Source organism: Procambarus clarkii, chromosome 60, assembly GCF_040958095.1.
Source record: "Procambarus clarkii isolate CNS0578487 chromosome 60, FALCON_Pclarkii_2.0, whole genome shotgun sequence".
Lineage (NCBI taxonomy): Eukaryota > Metazoa > Arthropoda > Malacostraca > Decapoda > Cambaridae > Procambarus > Procambarus clarkii.
Window position 1 is genome coordinate 14,220,718 of NC_091209.1, and position 25,640 is coordinate 14,246,357.

The 25,640-nt window shown below is 43.4% G+C and overlaps 3 protein-coding genes and 2 non-coding genes across 5 annotated transcripts in view; 2 read left to right on the forward strand and 3 right to left on the reverse strand.

Moving 5' to 3' along the window:
• The window catches only part of LOC123751289 (actin, muscle), a 242,720-nt gene that overhangs the window by 107,106 nt on the left and 109,974 nt on the right, over positions 1-25,640 (reverse strand). The window lies entirely within an intron of this gene.
• TRNAL-AAG (transfer RNA leucine (anticodon AAG)) lies at positions 1,677-1,758 on the reverse strand. The gene has a single exon. It is a non-coding gene; the product is annotated as a tRNA-Leu (tRNA).
• TRNAL-AAG (transfer RNA leucine (anticodon AAG)) lies at positions 5,691-5,772 on the reverse strand. The gene has a single exon. It is a non-coding gene; the product is annotated as a tRNA-Leu (tRNA).
• Positions 7,899-11,658, forward strand: LOC123766834 (actin-3, muscle-specific). The gene is made up of 2 exons (XM_045756230.2): positions 7,899-8,003; positions 10,314-11,658. Exon 2 carries the CDS (start codon positions 10,332-10,334, stop codon positions 11,460-11,462), a length of 1,131 nt encoding a protein of 376 aa, XP_045612186.1. The 5' UTR covers positions 7,899-8,003; positions 10,314-10,331; the 3' UTR covers positions 11,463-11,658.
• On the forward strand, positions 21,027-25,624 carry LOC123766832 (actin-3, muscle-specific). Its single transcript, XM_045756229.2, has 2 exons — positions 21,027-21,079; positions 24,344-25,624. Exon 2 carries the CDS (start codon positions 24,362-24,364, stop codon positions 25,490-25,492), a length of 1,131 nt encoding a protein of 376 aa, XP_045612185.1. The 5' UTR covers positions 21,027-21,079; positions 24,344-24,361; the 3' UTR covers positions 25,493-25,624.

Genomic DNA, 25,640 nt, shown 5'->3' on the forward strand with positions numbered 1-25,640 from the left:
CTGGTTGATGGGGTTCTGGGAGTTCTTCTACTCCTGACTTGTGAGAGTTTGGTCCACTAGGCTGTTGCTTGGAGCGGCCCGCAGGCCCACATACCCACCACAGCCCGGTTGTGTCTTGTCTTTGGGTCTTGTCTTTGTTAAATGAGTTGTTATGCTCGAAAGGTGGAAGGTTCATTGGTTACCTTTCATCAATGCCCCCATCCCCACGTTCCCCACTGCGATTACTTTACATTAGAAAGAATGAACTCCATCAGAAATCTGCTAGATCATACTTGCATCTTTTCAAACTTTTTATACAATATATAATTTCCAAAATAAAACAAACCCAATATTGTGCCTCTTGAGCTAAGACCCGACATTATAACACCAATTACGTCCTTTTCTGTAGTTGTTTTTCAGGGAACTAGTTTGTATTCGTTGTGTACCGTTCTGCTGGTGTCCCCCTATCACCATTATCATCACTTTACACTTAATGGTATTGAACTGCAGAAACCAATTTTTGGAGGTCAGGTTCTGCAGCCTCTCTCTCTCTCTCTCTTTTTAGTGTCCCCGCGGTTTAGTTTAGTTTAGGCTTTTTAGTGTCCCCGCGGCCCGGTCCTCGACCAGGCCTCCACCCCCAGGAAACAGCCCGTGACAGCTGACTAACACCCAGGTACCTATTTACTGCTAGGTAACAGGGGCATAGGGTGAAAGAAACTCTGCCTATTGTTCCTCGCCGGCGCCCGGGATCGAACCCGGGACCACAGGATCACAAGTCCAGCGTGCTGTCCGCTCGGCCGACCTATATTATTTTTTACTACCAGTTTTCTTCAGGCTATCCTTGCAAGCATGTCATCATTATCATGTTTTGAGATGCCAATATGTAATGGTATTCAAAGGAATTTAATCTCAAATATCTTTCCTTTAGCTGCTAAAACATTCATTTGAATATCACTAATTATTTTCTGGGTGTTACTACTGCATGCGTTCAGTGCCAGGAACACCCTCTATGAGTCACAGTACAAGGTGGTGGAATATGGGAAAAAGAGTTATGGAAAATAGAGTGGATGGTTGATGGGTGGGTGACAGACATGTAAACTGATGAAGTGGAAAATTGGATGGCTGGTAGGTTTGGCCAGGAGGAGGAGGATCTGGAGATAAATACGGATTTAATACTTTTTGTCATGTGTCTATATAGTTTTAGTGTAATTTGGCATTACAATACCTTTATTGTATTATGTTTGGAGTCTACTATAAATATGTGATTAACTCTTTCCACTTTCTGTCTTAACACTAATAGATAGTGTTATCTGATAGGTGTCTTACTCATTACTCTAGTCCTGGTCCTCTCTATACTAAACAGCCTTGACATTTATTTATTTATTTATTTATTTATTTATATATATACAAGAAGGTACATTGGGTTTGTGAGAATACATTGGATAGTACAGTATTTACATTCTTGTAAAGCCACTAGTACGCGCAGCGTTTCGGGCAGGTCCTTAATCTAGCAGATAATTTTAAGTAGGTAATTTCAATCAGAATTGATAAATGATAAAGATACATTACAAGAGAAAAATTAGTATTATTCCTAATACATTAGTATTATTCCTTCCAGGGTTATGAAACCAAGTGCACTCAGCCGTTCTGCATAGTTTATTGCCTTCATAACTCACAAGCAGCACACACAAAATTCCTGGCAGCGGTGGGATTCGAACCCACGCCTCCGAAGAGACTGGTGCCTTAAACCAGCGCCTTAGACCGCTCGGCCACGCTACCCTTGTGCCCAGCTTCCTCTATACAATGAAAGACTTATCGCGACGTTAATAATAATAATTCATTGTATTCACCTAGTTGTTGTAATCAACTAGTGGTTTTTACGGGGGTTGAGCTCTGCTCTTTCGCCCCGCCTCTCAACTGTCAATCAACTGTTACTAACTACTATTTTTTTCACACACACACACACACACACACACACACACACACACACACACACACACACACACACACACACACACACACACACACACACACACACTATAGAGCCCAATAGGCTCAGGAACCTGTACACCTGTTGATTGACGGGACCAAAGAGCCAGAGCTCAACACCCACAAGCACAACTAGGTGAGTACACACACACACAAGGGGCCTGGTAGCCTGGTGGACAGCGCGCAGGACTCGTAATTCTGTGGCGCGGGTTCGATTTCCGCACCAGGCAGAAACAAATGGGCAAAGTTTCTTTCGCCCTGAATGCCCCTGTTAGCTAGCAGTAAATAGGTACCTGGGAGTTAGTCAGCTGTCACGGGCTGCTTCCTGGTGTGTGTGTGTGTGTGTGTGTGTGTATGTGTGTATGTGTATGTGTATGTGTATGTGTATGTGTATGTGTGTGTGTGTGTGTGTGTGTGTGTGTGTGTATGGTGTGGGGGGGAAAAAAATAGTTAGTAAACAGTTGATTGACAGTTGAGGCGGGCCGAAAGAGCAAAGCTCAACCCCCGCAAGCACAAATAGGTGAGTAGACACACACACACACACACATTAAGCAGCCCGTGACAGCTGACTAACTCCCAGGTACCTATTTACTGCTAGGTAACAAAAACATCAGGGTGAAAGAAACTCTGCCCATCGTTTCTCGCCGGCGCCGGGAATCGAATCCGGGCCACAGGATCACGCGTTCAGCGTGCTATCCACACAGCAACCGGACAGGAAGCCAGAGTGTATTCATACACGTTAGACTTTTATCAATGTGTTCCCCCCCCCCCCCCCAAAGGTCGAATTACTGACCCGCCCAGGATGCGACTAGCTCCTGAGTACCTACTTACTGCTAGGTGAACAGACGCATTCGGTGAACGTAAATGTGCCCAACCATTTCTGTCCCGCCCGAGATTCGAACCCGGAATTCTCGACTGTGCGTCGAGAACGAACCCGACTGTACTACCGGGACCCTCATGTGTATACAACCCGTTCTCGCAAATTTAATAAGTCAATATTGACTTATTAGTTGCATGCATTGGTGACATACTAAACATAATAGTTTCCCTTGAAAAGCTTCATAGAAAACACCGACCTTACCTAACCTACTTAGTATGTTAAAATAAGCATCTTATAGCTTCGTAATTACAATTGTTACTTAACCTATTATAGGCATAGGTTAGGTAATAATTGTAATTACGAAGCAATAAGATGCTTATCTTAACATACTAAGTAGGTTAGGTAAGGTCGGTGTTTTCTATGAAGCTTTTCAAGGGAAACTATTATGTTAAGTATGTCACCTATGCACATATTTAATAAGTCAATATTGACTTATTAAATTTGCGAGAACGGGTTGGTGTATATAATAATATATATCTGACACATCAAATATATCAATATTTGATATATCAATATATAATAATATCTATAATAACTATCTTGCTACAGTGGTGAATCAAAACTGCTCTTTGGCGAACACGAAATCAGATCATGTGAAGGTGTTCAGCAAGGTGATCCTCTAGCTCCTCTTCTTTTCTGCTTAGTCTTAAACAAAATCACTGAAAGCTTGTCCAGCGAGTTCAACATCTGGTTTTTGGATGATGGCACTATAGCTGACACCCTAGAACACCTCTTGGAAGACATCAGAAAAATAAAGGAGCAAGAAGGAAGCCTGTGTCTCTTCCTGAATCCTTCCAAGTGTGAAGTAGTCTCCTCCAACCCAGACATCATAGCTAGAATAAGGTCTGCCTTGCCTGGAGCCCATGTCATTAGGGCTGTGAACAGCACTCTCCTTCGAGTCCCCCTCGGGTCTAACGCCATTGAGGAGATCCTTGATAAGAAAATCACAGACCTAAAGACAGCTCGTCTTTAGGTCTTTAGGTAAGCTCGTCTAACTTTGTTTTTCATCCTAAAGAGGATGAAAAACAAGACAGGTGACATCGATGCCCACGATGCTCTTTAATCTCCTCACTAAATGCCTATCCCTTCCGAGGCTAACCTACTTTCTGAAGTGCGCCCCATCCTACGATAGCCTAAAGCTTGAAGAGTATGATCTATTACTGAAGATCATGCTAGAAAAAGTTGTCAACCTCTCCCTCAATGAATGCCAGTAGAAACAAGCCACTCTTCCTGTCAGGCTCGGCGGCTTGGGTGTCCGCACTGCCACCCAAATTGCTGTCCCAGCCTTCCTGTCTTCATCCTCAGCATCAGATGACCCGATTAAGGAAATTCTACCTGACAACCTGTGTGACTTAGCAGGGATACAGGACTCCCGCTACACGGAATGCGACACGAAATGGGGTGCCATGGCAGACCCAGTACTCAGACCAACCATGTTGAAAGCCAAGAAACAATCCAGCTGAGACAGCCCCATTGTAGACAAAAAAGCCACAGCTTTGCTGGAGGCAGCAACAACCCCCCAGTGATCGTGCACGCCTCACAGCTGTGTATGGAAGAGGTGTTCACCATCAGGGTTCCAGCTGAACCCTGATGCAAGAGCATTAGTAGGAGGGATAGAAGCCTTAAATCAGAAAATAGCAAATATGGAATATGCTGTCATATTTAATGAGACATGCATAAAAGAAAACCTGCTGCCAGTATACACCAATATAAATAAATAAATAAATAAATAAATAAATAAATAAATATATATATATATATATATATATATATATATATATATATATATATATATATATATATATATATACACACACAGTTACAAATGTGAATGAAGTTCTTTTAATAATTCCTCATGTAGTTAATCTCACTTGCCTGCTACTTTTACACAAATTACTTTCCCACATTTATATTGCTTACCTCTTGTTCAAATGACATTAATACTGAACATTTCATTCTTTATTTACATGGTCAATAGGTCAGCTCTTCAACCCATTATATCGATCCCATCTCACAGAATTCTGGGATAAGCCTCGTTGCAAACCTTTATAATTTTCCGTATGTGGTTCATGTGGTGAGGACTTCACGACTAGGCAACACGGGGTGTTGTTGTTGTTTAAGATTCAGCTACTGGGAACTAAACGTTCCAGGTAGCACGGGCTATGGTGAGCCCGTAGTGGCCTTACCTGGCACAGGAGCGGGGCAAGAAGCACGGGCTATGGTTAGCCGTGAACACGGGGTGTCCTGAGGTTCGTTTTATATCAGTGGTGAAGAACTATAGAGGTGAGTATAGAGGTGAGAACTATAGAGGTGAGTATAGAGGTGAGAACTATAGAGGTGAGAACTATAGAGGAAGAACTAGGTGAAGAACTATAGAGTTTACATCAGGAGTGTTAAGGGAAAGGTTATGGAGCACATGTATCATGTTATCGGGATGTACATTCGAATACGTTGCTGACGTTATCCTGAGGTTATCCCCTCTACTGTGTCACCGTCCCCTGCCCTGTGTCACCGTCCCCTGCCCTGTGTCACCGTCCCCTGCCCTGTGTCACCGTCCCCTGCCCTGTGTCACCGTCCCCTGCCCTGTGTCACCGTCCCCTGCCCTGTGTCACCGTCCCCTGCCCTGTGTCACCGTCCCCTGCCCTGTGTCACCGTCCCCTGCCCTGTGTCACCGTCCCCTGCCCTGTGTCACCGTCCCCTGCCCTGTGTCACCATCCCCTGCCGCTATTTTGATCATGCAACACTTATTGGTATTAATTTCTGGGAGTCATTTCTCGCCCTGCCAGTGATTCCAGCTTTTAAACTTTATTCGCTTGGGGAGTTAGACTCTACGCAAAATCCCTGGCAGCGGTGGGATTCGAACCCACGCCTCCGAAGAGACTGGTGCCTTAAACCAGCGCCTTAGACCGCTCAGCCACGCTACCGTATGTTAACAAGGGCTAAGATAACCAGTTAACAAGTTCACCCTAAGAAAATATACTAAACTAGAATACTTGCCAAACCAATTACAGTATATCAATATTTAACTGACACGTAATACACCTTTTTTTTTAAGCAGACATCTTCTTCAAACTGTATGGTAAAAAATATATATTTTATAAACCATTTGACAGTTACAACAGCCTTACAAAACACGTTTCACATTTACAATTAAGTAATGCAATGGTCCTACAGTCACTAGCTCCATTAATCGGATTTACATTTAAATCTATATATATTTACATCTTATCCTTATGATCTTATTCGTAACAATTATGTCTCTTCCTTCCCATTTTTGATCTAATGTAGTAAGGTCCCATAGCACTTCACTTATCTCAGGCAGGACGAGACGTATGGGCAAGTCTCCTTACACCCATTGGCTCTGTTCACCCAGCAGTGATTGGGAACCTGGGTGTTATAGTCGACTGTTGTGGGTGGCACCCTGGGCAATGGTCAAATGCTGCATATATCCCAGGTATACTCGAAGGCTCAGCACCAGGAAAATAGCCGCAAATGATACACATGAAACATGCCGCAAGGCCACAGCAACAAGTGGGCCGGAAGGTACCAGAGTTCAAAAAAGGGTTCACGCCCAAACAAAGTAACTACAGTACTACTTAACACTCCTGGTGTAAATTCCATAGTTCTTCACCTAGCACCAGTGCTATAAGGCCGATACCTCTTCACTTAACACTCCTGGAATAAATTCAACACTTCATATAACCCTAGAAATACAATCCTAGAACCCTAGAAATACCGAAACAACCCTAGAAATACAGAAACAACCCTAGAAATACAGCCTAGAAATAGAACAACCCTAGAAATACAGTAGGTAGCTCGCCACCTAAGAATCGACGTCTAAATTTAGCAAAATACATTATCATAGATACTATCAAAAGTATGAAAAAAAGAGTGACGCTGAGTTATAAAAACATCATTACAGCGTCTGAAGAAATTACAGTCTTGATTATAGTCAACAAATTCTTCTTTTGTGGCTATTTTAAGTATTAAAATACAACTGATAAAAATATTAACGATTAATATGGGCATCGTGGAAGACACATTAAAAAGACAAAAAATTATTTTGATAGCAAGACGAGGGGCGAGAGAGATGCATAATACGAGTCAAAAGATGCCAATTTATGTAAATATTGACGTGAATATGGTGCAATAAGGAACGGCGATTAAGGTAGTACGAATAGTTAGCAGTGAATTAAGTACAGTGAATAGGATACAGATAATAAAATACAGGGAATAAGATACAGTGAATTAATGTAGTACACACAATGAAGAATAGTGAATATGGTGCATTTTTTATATTCTCATTAATATCGTATTCAATGCACTATATTCCATTCTCTGTACAACATTAATTCACTGTATAGTTTATGATCTTTACCCTATTCACTGTACTTGATTCACTGTTAACTATTCGTAGTACCTTAATCACCGTACTTTATTGTATATTCACGTCAATATTTACTTAGATTGGTATCTCTTCAATCATCTTGTTGTTGTTGTTATAGGTTCAGCTACTTGGAGCAAAAGTTCCAACTAGCACGGGCTATGGTGAGCCCGTAGTGGACTTAATTCACTCATCGTAGTATGTATCTCTTTCTTTCACGTATTGTTTTGCTATCAAAATAATTGTTTTTTTAAATATCTTACATAATATCACTCAGATATTATAATATCACTCAGATATCACTCTTGAATACAGAACACTGAATAATTTAGAGTCAATACGGTACACTGAATTTGGTACAATGAATAAGGTACAGTGAATTGGGTACAGCACTGCTGAAACAGCTGGGGTTATGAAGCCTCTGATCCTGACATGTATTTGTTAAAATGTTTATCCTACCTAAAGTCGGAGAACATCTATATCCCCAAAACTTATATGGTAAGTTTATGTGTACACTTTCAAATTCATTATTGATTAGTTGACACTAAATATGACGAAAAATATGTCAAGTATTAATAGACAGGCAAGATTGGCCCACATGCCAAACGGCCCCCAGACCTTACACATACCCACCACGGAAAATACAGGATTATGCGACAAAGTTGGCCCATATTTAGTCAGGGGAATGGTATAGGGGGACGGTATATAAGAGCGGGCACCAGGTATTCACCTCTTAGTGTACTTCAGACTCAGGATACGTCCCAGACTCACGTACGTGGCTGAGTATAGTGTGCGGAGTTAGGTTATAGGCAGATATTTAAGTATCGTGTTTACACCAGTAGCGCAAGTAAGTCTTGCACTCTCATCATGGTGACGGACACGTTGGAGCGAGATAGCATCGGCAATGTTTACAAAAGGCGCGTGAAGTGACAGTCTTGCATCTGTAATTATATGCAAAACTCTTGTTTATTAGGTGCGGTTATCTTTAAATCCTAAAGCTACATTTAGATCCTGAAGCAACAATTAGAAACTGTTGCTACATTTAGAAACTGTAGCTACATTTAGCAACTGTAGCTACATTTAGCAACTGTAGCTACATTTAGCACCTGTAGCTACATTTAGCAACTGTAGCTACATTTAGCAACTGTAGCTACATTTAGCAACTGTAGCTACATTTAGCAACTGTAGCTACATTTAGCAACTGTACTATATTTAGTAACTGGAGCTACATTTAGTTCCAGATGCTACTTTTAGTTCCAGAAGCTGCATTAGTTCCTAAGACTACACTTAGTTCTTGAGGCTACATTTCGTTCCTGAAACTACATTTAGTTCCTGAGGCTACATTTAGTTCCTGTGGCTACATTTAGTTCCCGAAGCTACATTTAGTTCCTGAGGCTATTTTTAGTTCCTGAAGCTAGATTTAGTTCCTGAAGCTAGATTTAGTTCCTGAAGCTAGATTTAGTTCCTGAAGCTAGATTTAGTTCCTGAGGCTATTTTTAGTTCCTGAAGTTAGATTTAGTTCCTGAGGCTATTTTTAGTTCCTGAAGCTAGATTTAGTTCCTGAAGCTAGATTTAGTTCCTGAAGCTAGATTTAGTTCCTGCAGCTAGATTTAGTTCCTGAAGCTAGATTTAGTTCCTGAAGCTAGATTTAGTTCCTGAAGCTAGATTTAGTTCCTGAAGCTAGATTTAGTTCCTGAAGCTAGATTTAGTTCCTGAGGCTATTTTTAGTTCCTGAAGTTAGATTTAGTTCCTGAGGCTATTTTTAGTTCCTGAAGCTAGATTTAGTTCCTGAAGCTAGATTTAGTTCCTGAAGCTACATTTAGTTCCAGAAACTACATTTAGTTCCTGAGGCTGGATTTAGTTCCTTTAGATGTATTTAGTTCCTGAAGCTAATTAATATTTAGTTTGATGATGAACTATGGCCTATCAACCTCTGGAGGGTTTTTAAGGCCACGCACCACACTAGCTGACTGACCAATAAGAAAATATACTTTTGTCCAGAATAAAGTAAACTCTGTCTATAGACTCCGAAGAGTGTCTAGGACGCTATCCGAGTTCCATAGTAGTACTCAGGCATTTCATACATTTTTGTCATATAATTTTTGTTATCAGAGTTGATCAACGGAATTGTTACTCATGCTACCTCTAGGATGAGTAACCTGTTGGACAGGTTCTCATCGCCTCACCGAGCACAGCCTAACTAAATTCGAAGATCCAAGTGCTGTCCGGATTCGTTAATCATTTGCGCATTCACATACAAAACTTGTGCATCTTTCCTCAATTATGGCGGCTTTGTTTAAATTTATTAAACAGTTTATGAACTTCGAAGCACTGCGAGGTTGTTAATAACAATGATAACCTTCCATGAAGTTTCGTAACTCGTAAACTGTTCAATAAATGTTAGAATTACAAAGGCACAAGTTGGGCAGAACACTCAAGAATTGGTCTCATATAGGATGTAAATAGAGACTAGAAAGATCTTTTATACAAGTTCCTGAAGGATTTCTGGACAGTTGCCAGAACACACCATGAGTGTGTACGCACCTAGTTGTGCTTGAGTGGTCAAGCATCTCTTCTTAAGCCCGTTGTCTGTGTGTATTTTACTATTTGCATCTGCAGAATCGAGCCTTTTTAGCTCTTGGTCTCCGCCTTTCTAACCAATCTATTTCCTTATTATATCTACTACAATCTATTTCCCAATTATATCTACTACAAGCTATTTCCCTATTATATCTACTACATATATTTCTCTCTAACACGCGCGCACACACACACACATCCCAGGGAGTAGTAGGCCGTAGTAACTGTCTAACTCCTGGTACCTATTTTTACTGTTAGGTGAACAAGGCATCAGGATGAAAGAAACTCTCCCTATTTGTTTCTGCCATGGCCGAGAAATGAGTGTGTGTGTGCATGCGTGCATGTGTATGTGGTGCGCGTACGTAATGCGTCCCTACGTGATAGATCTAGTACATTTCATTTACAATAAAAATTTTACTTAAAAAAAATATTAGAGGTTACTTAAAAATACAAATTAACATTCGTTTCACTTCACCGAGTAACGAATTTAAAACATTTCAGACCTAGTACCACTCCACCATGTGTGACGAAGAAGTGAGCCCCTTGGTTGTGGACAATGGCTCCGGCATGGTCAAGGCCGGCTTCGCCGGTGACGACGCTCCTCGCGCCGTCTTCCCCTCCATCGTCGGCCGTCCTCGTCACCAGGGTGTGATGGTCGGTATGGGTCAGAAGGACGCCTACGTCGGTGATGAGGCCCAGAGCAAGAGAGGTATCCTGACTCTCAAGTACCCCATCGAGCACGGCATCATCACCAACTGGGACGACATGGAGAAGATCTGGCATCACTCCTTCTACAACGAGCTGCGTATTGCCCCCGAAGAGTCCCCAGTCCTCCTGACGGAGGCTCCCCTCAACCCCAAGGCCAACCGTGAGAAGATGACACAGATCATGTTCGAGACCTTCAACACCCCCGCCATGTACGTGGCCATCCAGGCCGTGCTGTCCCTGTACGCCTCAGGTCGTACCACAGGTATCGTGCTCGATACTGGTGATGGTGTCACCCACACCGTCCCCATCTACGAAGGTTACTGTCTTCCCCACGCTATCCTTCGTCTCGACCTGGCTGGCCGTGACTTGACTGCCTACTTGATGAAGATCATGACAGAGCGTGGTTATTCCTTCACCACCACAGCTGAACGAGAAATCGTCCGCGATATCAAGGAAAAACTTTGCTACGTTGCCCTTGACTTCGAGAATGAGATGAATATTGCTGCTGCTTCCTCATCCCTTGAGAAGTCCTACGAACTTCCTGATGGTCAGGTCATCACCATCGGTAACGAACGTTTCCGTTGCCCAGAGTCCTTGTTCCAGCCTTCCTTCCTGGGTATGGAATCTGTTGGTATCCATGAGACCGTCTACAACTCCATCATGAGGTGTGACATTGATATCAGGAAGGACCTGTTCGCCAACAACGTTTTGTCTGGTGGTACCACCATGTACCCTGGTATTGCTGACCGCATGCAGAAGGAAATCACAGCTCTGGCTCCCCCCACCATCAAGATCAAGATCATTGCTCCTCCCGAGCGTAAGTACTCCGTCTGGATCGGTGGCTCCATCCTGGCCTCTCTGTCCACCTTCCAGACCATGTGGATCACCAAGGAGGAGTACGACGAGTCCGGCCCTGGAATTGTCCACCGCAAGTGCTTCTAAAAAATTTCCTTTCGAAACATTGGCAATAAAGAGTTTAGCAGCTGTTATATATTTTTATTATAAAATCGCCAAGATTAAGAAACAAACGCATGCACATATACCAATGTAACGATTTTTTTTCCAAGCACAAAATATAAATTTGGACTATTTTGTGTACGCCTCAAGTACATTTTTTAGATTAAATTTCTAAATGTTAGTTATTTTTCTTTATCCTTGCACACACATTCATTCTTAGGCAAAAATTCATCTGGTGAAAGTTTTGAAGAGAGAGAGAGAGAGAGAGAGAGAGAGAGAGAGAGAGAGAGAGAGAGAGAGAGAGAGAGAGAGAGAGAGAGAGAGAGAGAGAGAGAGAGAGAGAAAGAGAGAGAGAGAGAAGAGTGTGGGGGGGGAACCCTGACATACAGACAGACCCGGTCCCATGCTTAAGTGAACCCATGCTTATATGTGTATGCTTTGCATGTAAGTTTAGTATACTTGTATCCTTTGTCATGTGTATATTCCAGAACATGCCAAGGTGTTGACGAAATGAAGTAATATGGAAAGACAGTGATTTAGTGTTTCTTCAACCTGTAGATGGTAGAAGTTATTTATGCAGAATGGAAAATATGCATAAGAAAATTAGTAATTGTAATAATAATGCAAATATGTTGAATTTCACGTTTATAGGAGAAAACCCAAATATATATATATATATATATATATATATATATATATATGTCGTACCTAGTAGCCAGAACGCACTTCTCAGCCTACTATTCAAGGCCCAATTTGCCTAATAAGCCAAGTTTTCATGAATTAATTGCTTTTCGACTTCCTAACCTACATAACCTAACCTAACCTAACTTTTTCTGCTACCTAACCTAACCTAACCCATAAAGATAGGATAGGTTAGGTTAGGTAGGGTTGGTTAGGTTTAGTCATATATCTACGTTAATTTTAACTCCAATAAAAAAAATTGACCTCATACATAATGAAATGGGTAGCTTTGTCATTTCATAAGAAAAAAATTAGAGAAAATATATTAATATAAAATATATATATATATATATATATATATATACACATATATATGGGAAGTAAGTAGTTCTCACCGCAGTCCAGTAACATTGCCGAAACATTCTCCTCTTTGTTTCAGTAAGTTACAGCAAAGACTCAACGCTCCTGTTTGGCGAACACGAAGTCACTTTAGCGTAGGGAATTGATCAGAGACACTACCCTTACACTCTTTCTCTTCTGCATTGCGAAATTTCAACCAGACTGTCCAGTGAGCTCAACATCTAGTTCCTAGGAGTACTAGGAGGAGTTCCTAGGAGGAGTACTAGGCATCCTGCAGTCTCGGGAGACTATGAAGTTGCGCTCTGTTTGTCGAGGCTACATAGAGTCCTCTCCAGGACGCAAAGCCTGGGTAGATTTTTCCTGGATGATGGCACTCTGGCAGGCACACAAGTCTCCCTGCTGGACGACCTTCAGCTGGGGAAGTCACGGGGGGAGACCCTGGGTGTCGTCCTTAACCCCTCCAAGCGCAATATTATTGCATCCAGTGAGGTAATCATTAATGCAGTGAAGTTAGTTTTACCGGAAGCCCAAGATGGGATATTTTATTTGCTGTGCCCAATGCAGCCTTGGAAACTGGCCTTAATCACTACGCCCTTCGTATTGGAGTTGCATTATGCCTTGCGGGCCCCATCCTCACCGAACACAGGTGCATCTGCAGAAGCACGATGGCAGACCAATATGGTCAACACGGCCTGGTATGTCGTAAATCACAGGTGAGATTGCATGACATAAAGAAGCCAACGACATCATCAAGAGGAGCCTTGCCACAGCCCACTGCCCAGCACAAAGACAACCACACTTATTCAGATCCAACGAACCTCAGAATCTTCCAGACGGGGGGTCACCATGCTTTCTTGGAAGGATGGTAAGCAAATGGTGTGGGACTACACATGTGCATCCACACTAACTATTACCTACCTCTAATACAGCACTAGCGAAGGGGGTGGCGCCGCTTCTTTCAAGGAAACGCAGAAAGCTATCAAATACAGATAGCTATATACATATATATATTTTAGGCATCCTGCAGTCTCGGGAGACTATGAAGTTGCGCTCTGGTTGTCGAGGCTGCATAGAGAGTCCTCTCCAGGGCGCAAAGCCTGGGAAGGTCAATATGTAGAGAAGCTGTTACCCATGCAGCAGGTCTCCCTCTCCATGTTGGTGAATTTTTTCAATGGAAAGGCAAACGCCAATACGCTTGGTTTTTCGGAAAACCTGACACCATTTACTAATATTCAATTCAATAGGCAGATCATATTGCTGCTGGATTGTAATAAATAAATTGACTCATAGAAGATGGTAGTGGAAATTTCCTCTCATAGAACACGAGATATCATTGTCACATGAAGCTATTAATTTCACCAGCTAATTCTGTTGGGAATATTCTTAATACAGCAGTCTTTGGACTTTAAACATTATAAAACATCTCACTTGAATCAACTTAATTATTAGCACCAAAATAGAGTAAACGTAGGCACTCTCTAACCACTTCTTGACGCATCTGGAGAACAAGTAATGCGTCAGTGGGAGGGAAGCCTCAGTAGTCAGCCATTGTTAATTTTACCAACACCGTCTCGAGTGGAGCTCACTTCAAGCTCCACACAATAGAGCCCTTGGACAGTGTTATGGGATCAGTATCGTCCCATTATCAACACCAACGTCTACTATAAGGGAGTTTCTTTCCGAAATTGTATCTAGTCATTCCTGGGCAGTAATATTAGGTAAATTGGATTATTTTCTGGTTAGAACGAAAGACAGTGAACAAAGCATGGTGAGCCATAGTCTCATCTCATTATTTAAATTGACAATATTTCCTCTGATATAGATGTCATATATATAAAGGATTACTTCTATCATTGCAAGTGCTCTTGGTCAGGTTTAACAGAAGAGGAACAAGAATTAATCCTAGTACTCCAGTACATTAGTTGGAGGCCAGCCACACCCACAAAGTGGATCGACTGGCTTATTCATTCGTGTTCATGCTGATTGACTAGACCCGGCCTTGCTACAATAGGATAAGACCTCCCAATTTTAATTACTAATATATGCAGTGTAATACTGTAGTGAATGTCTGTTAATCAATAATTTGATTGACTACATATATAAACAATATCCCCCATAATGTGTAAAGGAGTCGATTTGTGGGAATTCCAAGAAATACAGTCCACTTAAACCTCATACAATTTGCTATCGAAATATATAAAATATCATAAATATAAATTCTATATAAATCGTATAAAATAAATAAATATAAATCTCACAGGTCTGTTCCCCACATGGTTCCAGCGCCGTCACAGGAACTGGCCAAAAGGAGTTTGAAGTCAACAACGCGTGTCGTTTTAGCCTTAGGGGCTCCATCTCTGGATTTTTCCCTCAAGGTTGACTCCTGGAAAACGCCCCAAAAGTGGGTGTGGCCACGAGGCAGCGGAGGTTTGAAATCAGGGATTTTCCTTCCCCTAGATGAGCTGCGTTCCTAGGCTGTAGAGTCCCATCTAACTGCGGCATGATCTCCCACACTACATCACCGGATACCCAGTTATTAGACCATTCAGACCAATCGAACTAACCATCCTGCGAGATGGGGACTTTTAGTATCATTGCTACCTTATTCACTCTTGTGTTGATGATATCCTCATAATGTACCCAGAGTCTGCCAGTGCAGACTACTATCACACGCCTCTGTATGACTAACCATCCTGTGTGATGGGGATTTTTAGCACCACGTAGCTAGCTTTTTGACACACTGTACTCCCCTTCATATAGTCTATGGGTAGCTGAACAAATGCAGATAACGCAGGCGATGAGTCACAATAACGTGGCTGAAGTATGTATGAAGAAATCGACTTGAGAATGGTCAGGACGGACCGAAACGTCGTCGTCCCTTCAACTTCTAGTGTGTGGTCTGGTCAACAAAATGCAGATAACCTAAATGTGTTAATACAAAAAAATACAAAGATAGAGTCCCATTTACTCGGAGCAGCTGGTTGTAAGGCGCCAGATGCACGACCTCACGTATGAGGACGAGGACCTGAAGGGCCCGAAGGGCTGGTACTGCTCCTGCAGCAGGCTGGTAGCCTCGCTAAGCCTCGCTGTAGCCTCGCTAAGCCTCGCTGTAGCCTCGCTAAGCCTCGCTGTAGCCTCGCTAAGCCTCGCTGTAGCCTCGCTGTAGCCTCGCTAAGCCTCGCTGTAGCCTCGTTAAGCCTCGCTAAGCCTCGCTGTAGCCTCGCTAAGCCTCGCTGTAGCCTCGCTAAGCCTCGCTGTAGCCTCGCTAAGCCTCGCTGTAGCCTCGCTAAGCCTCGCTGTAGCCTCGCTAAGCCTCGCTGTAGCCTCGCTAAGCCTCGCTGTAGCCTCGCTAAGCCTCGCTGTAGCCTCGCTGAGACTACCAGCCAGGAGGACCTCTCGGAGGAATGGGAGTCCCCCGGGGACAACCACACACAACAACACACAACTCAACTATTATAATAATATCATTATTATTATTATTATTATAATATTGTACTAATGTATATAATTATATTATAATAATATATAATATATTAACATAATATAAAAAATAATAATTATATATTAATACAATACTATTATTATAATAATAATCGAGGTGTGTGTGTTGTTTTATATATATATATATATATATATATATATATATATATATATATATATATATATATATATATATATATATATATATATATATATATATGCATTGCTTAAGGTATCGTGAGATGTTCCCCATATATCCAACATTACAACCTGAACACTTATAATACATAAATCATACCAGATCTGAGGTTATAGGATATCTTTAGAGCAGGTCTTTAAATATTAAAATCCTGGTGCTTGTTGTTTAAAGTTCAATATTATTCGAACTAATCACAAAAGTTGAATGACTATACTTGTGATATATTGTTCTCGCGGTTTTATGGTTACATTTTAAGTATTTATTAAGAAAATCTCGTCACTCGTGACACTTAAATGTCCACGGATATTAATTCCTATTTTTTTTCACACACACACACACACACACACACACACACACACACACACACACACACACACACACACACACACACACACACACACACAGGAAACAGCCCCGTAACAGCTATCTAACTCCCGGGTACCTATTTACTGCTAGGTAACAGGGGCATTCAGGATGAAAGAAACTTTGCCCATTTGTTTCTGCCTGGTCCGGGAATCGAACCCATAACCACAGAATTACGAGTCTTGCGCGCTGTCCCCTCAGCTACCAGACCCCCCCCCTTCACACAGTGTGTGTGTGTGTGTGTGTGTGTGTGTGTGTGTGTGTGTGTGTGTGTGTGTGTGTGTGTGTGTGTGTGTGTGTGTGTGTGTGTGTGTGCACGTGCGTGCATGAGTGCGTCTGTAAACAGTTGCAATATTAGATATACGACTGTTGAAGTTGGCAACGTAAAACTATAAACAAAACCAAACTCGTGATATAAAAAAATGATCTTGAGAGAACTCGTAAGATGTTTTTTTCAATAAGCGGCTGTAAACTAAATTTGTCTCACGTCTTACAAATACGACTCAAGATATTTTAGAATAATAAGATTGTGTAAACTACACACATATGAAGAACGCGAAGAATGCAACCACGATGATGAAGCTGTGTCCCTGTAGACTGATGAAGACGTGTCCCTGTAGATTGATGAAGACGTGTCCCTGTAGATTGATGAAGCTGTGTCCCTGTAGATTGATGAAGCTGTGTCCCTGTAGATTGATCAAGACGTGTCCCTGTAGATTGATGAAGACGTGTCCCCTGTAGATTGATGAAGACGTGTCCCCTGTAGATTGATGAAGACGTGTCCCTGTAGATTGATGAAGACGTGTCCCTGTAGATTGATGAAGACGTGTCCCCTGTAGATTGATCAAGACGTGTCCCCTGTAGATTGATGAAGACGTGTCCCTGTAGATTGATGAAGACGTGTCCCCTGTAGATTGATCAAGACGTGTCCCCTGTAGATTGATCAAGACGTGTCCCCTGTAGATTGATGAAGACGTGTCCCCTGTAGATTGATGAAGACGTGTCCCTGTAGATTGATGAAGACGTGTCCCTGTAGATTGATGAAGACGTGTCCCTGTAGATTGATGAAGACGTGTCCCCTGTAGATTGACCAAGACGTGTCCCCTGTAGATTGATCAAGACGTGTCCCCTGTAGATTGATCAAGACGTGTCCCCTGTAGATTGATCAAGACGTGTCCCCTGTAGATTGATCAAGACGTGTCCCCTGTAGATTGATCAAGACGTGTCCCCTGTAGATTGATCAAGACGTGTCCCCTGTAGATTGATCAAGACGTGTCCCCTGTAGATTGATCAAGACGTGTCCCCTGTAGATTGATCAAGACGTGTCCCCTGTAGATTGATCAAGACGTGTCCCCTGTAGATTGACCAAGACGTGTCCCCTGTAGATTGATCAAGACGTGTCCCCTGTAGATTGATCAAGACGTGTCCCCTGTAGATTGATGAAGACGTGTCCCTGTAGATTGATCAAGACGTGTCCCTGTAGATTGATCAAGACGTGTCCCTGTAGATTGATCAAGACGTGTCCCCTGTAGATTGATCAAGACGTGTCCCCTGTAGATTGATCAAGACGTGTCCCCCGTACACTGACGAAGCAGTGTCCCTATAGATTGATGAAGCTGTGTCCCTATAGATTGATGAAGCAGTGTCCCTGTAGATTGATGAAGCAGTGTCCCTATAGATTGATGAAGCAGTGTCCCTATAGATTGATGAAACAGTGTTTCCCATACACTGATGAAGCAGTGTCCCCCATACACTGATGAAGCAGTGTCCCCCATACACTGATGAAGCAGTGTCCCCCATACACTGATGAAGCAATGTCCCCATACACTGATGAAGCAATGTCCCCATACACTGACGAAGCAGTGGCCCCCATACACTGACGAAGCAGTGTCCCCCATACACTGATGAAGCAGTGTCCCCCATACACTGATGAAGCAGTGTCCCCCATACACTGATGAAGCAGTGTCCCCCATACACTGACGAAGCAGTGTCCCCCATACACTGATGAAGCAGTGTCCCCCATACACTGATGAAGCAGTGTCCCCCATACACTGACGAAGCAGTGTCCCCCATACACTGATGAAGCAGTGTCCCCCATACACTGACGAAGCAGTGTCCCCCATACACTGATGAAGCAGTGTCCCCATACACTGACGAAGCAGTGTCCCCCATACACTGATGAAGCAGTGTGCCCATACACTGATGAAGCAGTGTCCCCCATACACTGACGAAGCAGTGTCCCCCATACACTGACGAAGCAGTGTCCCCCGTACACTGATGAAGCAGTGTCCCCCATACACTGACGAAGCAGTGTCCCCCATACACTGATGAAGCAGTGTCCCCCATACACTGATGAAGCAGTGTCCCCCATACACTGACGAAGCAGTGTCCCCCATACACTGATGAAGCAGTGTCCCCCATACACTGACGAAGCAGTGTCCCCCATACACTGATGAAGCAGTGTCCCCCATACACTGACGAAGCAGTGTCCCCCATACACTGACGAAGCAGTGTCCCCCGTACACTAACGAAGCAGTGTCCCCCGTACACTGATGAAGCAATGCCCCAGTAAATTGTACACTGATGAAGCAGTGTCCCCCATACACTAACGAAGCAGTGTCCCCCATACACTGATGAAGCAGTGTCCCCCATACACTGATGAAGCAGTGTCCCCCATACACTGACGAAGCAGTGTCCCCATACACTGATGAAGCAGTGTCCCCCATACACTGATGAAGCAATGCCCCCGTAAATTGTACACTGATGAAGCAGTGTTCCCCATACACTGATGAAGCAGTGTCCCCCATACACTGATGAAGCAGTGTCCCCCATACACTGATGAAGCAGTGTCCCCCATACACTGATGAAGCAATGCCCCCGTAAATTGTACACTGATGAAGCAGTGTTCCCCATACACTGATGAAGCAGTGTCCCCCGTACACTGATGAAGCAGTGTCCCCCATACACTGACGAAGCAGTGTCCCTCATACACTGATGAAGCAGTGTCCCCCATACACTGACGAAGCAGTGTCCCCCATACACTAAGGAAGCAGTGTCCCTCATACAGTAACGAAGCAGTGTCCCCCATACACTAAGGAAGCAGTGTCCCTCATACAGTAACGAAGCAGTGTCCCCCGTACACTAACGAAGCAGTGTCCCTCATACAGTAACGAAGCAGTGTCCCTCATACAGTAACGAAGCAGTGTCCCCCGTACACTAACGAAGCAGTGTCCCTCATACACTGATGAAGCAGTGTCCCACATACACTGACGAAGCAGTGTCCCCCGTACACTAACAAAGCAGTGTCCCTCATACAGTAACGAAGCAGTGTCCCCCGTACACTAACGAAGCAGTGTCCCTCATACAGTAACGAAGCAGTGTCCCCCGTACACTAACGAAGCAGTGTCCCCCATACACTAACAAAGCAGTGTCCCTCATACAGTAACGAAGCAGTGTCCCTCATACAGTAACGAAGCAGTGTCCCTCATACAGTAACGAAGCAGTGTCCCTCATACAGTAACGAAGCAGTGTCCCTCATACAGTAACGAAGCAGTGTCCCTCATACAGTAACGAAGCAGTGTCCCTCATACAGTAACGAAGCAGTGTCCCTCATACAGTAACGAAGCAGTGTCCCCCGTACACTAACAAAGCAGTGTCCCTCATACAGTAACGAAGCAGTGTCCCTCATACAGTAACGAAGCAGTGTCCCCCGTACACTAACGAAGCAGTGTCCCTCATACAGTAACGAAGCAGTGTCCCCCGTACACTAACGAAGCAGTGTCCCTCATACAGTAACAAAGCAGTGTCCCTCATACAGTAACGAAGCAGTGTCCCCCGTACACTAACGAAGCAGTGTCCCTCATACAGTAACGAAGCAGTGTCCCCCGTACACTAACGAAGCAGTGTCCCTCATACAGTAACGAAGCAGTGTCCCCCATACACTAAGGAAGCAGTGGCCTCCATACACTGACGAAGCAGTGTCCCCCGTACACTAACAAAGCAGTGTCCCCCGTACACTAACGAAGCAGTGTCCCCCGTACACTAACGAAGCAGTGTCCCCCGTACACTAACGAAGCAGTGTCCCCCGTACACTAACGAAGCAGTGTCCCCCATACACTGACGAAGCAGTGGCCCGCGTACTCTTGTGACAGGCAGTTTAACCGTCAATCACGTTGTTTACATAATACTGTTGCTGATCGGGTGTCTTGCTAGAAATATAAATCTCTTATGGCAGTCTATGAACCTGTGAGAATATAGTTCCATCAGGCGGAAGAGATAATTATAGGCGAGGTTAAAACATACAAATATTGGTTTAAAAGAAGTCCAAATACCGTGAAGTAGAAAATTCCGCACTTCGACTGACCGGCTAAAACAACTATAATAGATAAAAAAAACGTCAACACGTCGAGACCACTGGCGACCAAATTTAGGAAGAGGAAGTCAAATTGATGGTATATAAGAGCGACCATGAAAATCTCTTCCTCAGTGTATTTGAGCCTCAGGATACGTGGACGCTCGTGTATGTAGTTCTCTCTCTCTCTAGTGCATGTTACATAGACATACAACACCATCACCACCACCACCACCTCTGTGGGTGTTGATTATGTGCTGGAATATGTGGGTGTTGAATATGTGCTGGAATATGTGCGTGTTGAATATGTGCTGTAAGCTGCCGAAAACATCCAGGACTCCTCCCCGAGATGGCTTTGCTACACTGGAAGTGCAGAGGGAAATGCAATTTTAATCATACACACGGTCAAAAATTGTATATGGTATAGTGTTGTATACCATTCGGCATTTCTATATATTTAATGTATGCACTGTGGCTCTTGTGAAACATGGCCATAGACTGCATGTCTTCAAGATTCAGTGACCGGAACTTCCCTGTTACAATTTTATTATGGTCAAACATTAAGAGATGTGTTTCGTTGATTTAGTCAACAATTTCAAAGGCAGCGTAGAAGTCAATACAATTTAGCTGGAGCAACAGAGAACCTAACCGAGAGTGAGGTGAAGTAAGGTGTCACATGGCCCAATAGGCCTGCTGCAGCTTTCCGACTTCTTGTATTCCACTGACGGCTGGGGTAGTATGCTGCCTGTCTTGTCTAGGTCTTGAAGGTGGTAAGTTGAGCGTTAGCTGGCTCTTGATAGATGGTTGAGTTTGACATGTATTACTTTGCTATACTCCTCTATTGTCAACAATAGAAGATTAAGCAGCGGTATAGAACAATATATCAAGCTCAACCAATTATCAACAGGCAGCTAACACCGAGTGACAATCAAGACCAAGAAGATCCAGAGCATACTGCCCCACCCACCATGAGACTACGGGAAATACGGAGGCTGCAGTAGGCCTATTGGCCACTGTGACACCCCACAGTGGCCAATAGTCACTCACTGCAGAGGTGAGTGACACCCCCACTCACCTCACTCTCGTCTATACATTCTGTTGCTCTAGCTAAATTGTATTCACTTTTACCCTGTCTTTGAAAATATTGACAGGATAAACGATATGCATTTTTAAGCGTTAAGCGTCACGCGACAATAACTGCAATAGGAGTTAATTTTTTAACTGCCTTCTCAAGATATATATATATATATATATATATATATATATATATATATATATATATATATATATACACACGTCACGCTGACCATTGTGTGCTTGTCTAACAATAAAGAACGAGAAGTAACCTTTGGTATTACACTTTAACTTTACGTTCGAATTTTTTGTGGATTCAGCCCCTAAATTTGTGGATGGCGGTGGCTTCCCCGACTTTGTATTTCAGTGCATTACACTTGCGGATGACCGGTGCAGGGTGTGGGTATCACTTTACATTTCTTCGAATGATTTGTATTTCAAGTGAAGGGTTGTAAGATTTAGTTCCGAGAGTATGTGGGTTTTACTTATGTTTTGTGCCTGCAAAATCGAGCAATCGAGCTCTTGGAGCCTGCCTTTCTCTAACTGTCGGTTCTCTAATGTACTTAATACCGACCTAATTTTCTCTATCATGTCTACTACAAATATTTCCCAGTAGTTTCTAAGCATTATTTGACAAAGAGTGCTAGGAAGACGGGACCCCCACGAGCGTGGCTCTTATCCTGTAACTACACTTGGGGGTATTTACAGGATGTACAGAACTACACACACACACACACACACACACACACACACACACACACACACACACACACACACACACACACACACACACACACACACACACACACACACACACACACACACACACACACACACACACACACACACACACACACACACATACATACACACACACACACACACACACACACACACACACACATCCGTAATACCTTTCAAATACCCGGGGACATATTGATTGTTAACTGAACAGACACATTAGGTGAAAGAAGCCCTGCCCATTTGTTTCTGCCTCGGCCAAGAGGCAGCTCGGGCCCTTTGGGTTACAACTCCTGAGTTTCGCCTACTCGACCAGGTGGACCTGTGTGTGTGTGTATGCACGTTAGTAGAGACGGGGTTTAGAGTGGGGAGGAGGTCTAGAGTGGGGAGGAGGTCTAGTGTGGGGAGGAGGTCTAGTGTGGGGAGGAGGTTCTTTGGGTTTGGGGTGAGTGTATGCACATGTACCTCTTTATCATTCCAAAACCCAGACAAGATTATTACAGCTTCAGTTAAACATAACATTAAGTTTGGCTACCTTGCCATTTTATTACAAAGGATTACAAGAAATTTAAACAGCAGCAGACTAACCTCGGCATTAGCTCATCCAATATTTGAAAAATTCGCCCAAAATGGACTATAAAATCAACACACTTGATTTTCCAGTATACCAGATCCTTCCCACGCCTATTTCAGTTACCATTATTTCTCTCAAGTGGGATCCAGTCCTGGAGAAGCTCTATCGCTTGCCCACTCTTACTTCAGTTCCTTATCCATTGTAACAGTATAACATTACCACTTAATGAACCAAGTCTCACAAGGAATTTTATCAATTTACATTCTCATGCACCGTCTGGATTTTTTTTAGTATAATTAATATTTTTTTCACAGTTAACGAAAATACTTATTCTTTCAGTCCCTAATGGGAAAATGGAAGGGAAACTCTTAACAGCTTAGCGAAATCCCAACAGCTCTTATTAAGCTTAGCGGAGACAATTTAAGTCATTTGCAACTCGTGATTGGATTTACACCGTGAGTTCATTTAAATTTAATGTCTAAATTACACACAATATCATACATTTTCTCTAATTTCACATTATCAGTTTCTAACGTGCAATCTGCTCGTGAGCAATCTACTTTTCCTGAACTTCGTCTCTTCCATCCACTTTTTATATTTTCGTATATTACTCCGCAAACATGCAAATATTATTAGTTGATAAATAGGTGTTTTAGGCATGCGTCAGTAATTGCATTTCTTCGTCCCAACGAATGACTACAAAACGCGTAACCTTCAATCACATACCAGCCCTTCCTATTAAGGTTTCCCAACGTCAAGATATTATCGTACTAAAGTTCCCTATCTTAATCTACCAGAGGACCCAAAACAGAAAACGGGAAAGTATGTCAATTTCGCGAGCCGCTGCCATTTTCAAGTACGATACTTTCTGCCTAAGGTTGAGTATACGTCAAAATGGGAGGTTCTATTAGGAGGACGGGTTGGTGTATACATGTCCAGTTACAGCTCTTCAAATTTTACGTATCATTACATATCCATATTCATGCACAATAATTTAATGTGTTTTTACACAATGGTCCAATTTATAGTATCTATCTTTCCAGACCTAGCACCACTCCACCATGTGTGACGACGACGTGAGCCCTCTGGTTGTGGACAATGGTTCCGGCATGGTCAAGGCCGGCTTCGCCGGTGACGACGCTCCCCGCGCCGTCTTTCCCTCCATCGTCGGTCGTCCTCGTCACCAGGGTGTGATGGTCGGTATGGGTCAGAAGGACGCCTACGTCGGTGATGAGGCCCAGAGCAAGAGAGGTATCCTGACTCTCAAGTACCCCATCGAGCACGGCATCATCACCAACTGGGACGACATGGAGAAGATCTGGCATCACTCCTTCTACAACGAGCTGCGTGTTGCCCCTGAGGAGTCCCCAGTCCTCCTGACGGAGGCTCCCCTCAACCCCAAGGCCAACCGTGAAAAGATGACACAGATCATGTTCGAGACCTTCAACACCCCCGCCATGTACGTGGCCATCCAGGCCGTGCTGTCCCTGTACGCCTCTGGTCGTACCACAGGTATCGTGCTCGATACTGGTGATGGTGTCACCCACACCGTCCCCATCTACGAAGGTTACTGTCTTCCCCACGCTATCCTTCGTCTCGACCTGGCTGGCCGTGACTTGACTGCCTATCTTACAAAGATCATGACTGAGCGTGGTTATTCCTTCACCACCACGGCTGAGCGAGAAATCGTGCGTGACATCAAGGAGAAACTTTGCTACGTTGCTCTCGACTTCGAGAATGAGATGAACATTGCTGCTGCTTCCTCATCCCTTGAGAAGTCCTACGAACTTCCTGATGGTCAGGTCATCACCATCGGTAACGAACGTTTCCGTTGCCCAGAGTCCTTGTTCCAGCCTTCCTTCCTGGGTATGGAATCTGTTGGTATCCATGAGACCGTCTACAACTCCATCATGAGGTGCGACATTGATATCAGGAAGGACCTGTTTAACAACAACGTTTTGTCTGGTGGTACCACCATGTACCCTGGTATTGCTGACCGCATGCAGAAGGAAATCACAGCTCTGGCTCCCCCCACCATCAAGATCAAGATCATTGCTCCTCCCGAGCGTAAGTACTCCGTCTGGATCGGTGGCTCCATCCTGGCCTCTCTGTCCACCTTCCAGACCATGTGGATCACCAAGGAGGAGTACGACGAGTCCGGCCCAGGCATCGTCCACCGCAAGTGCTTCTAAAAGTGATGTTAAATTATAATATAATAATTTTTCTACACAAAACATTTATGGCTAATTTAGCAAGATTTGTCTATTAGCTATTTAATACTTATTCGATTTCAATTTAAACTCTAAATACACATATTTAATCAACACTGTTTTATTTCTC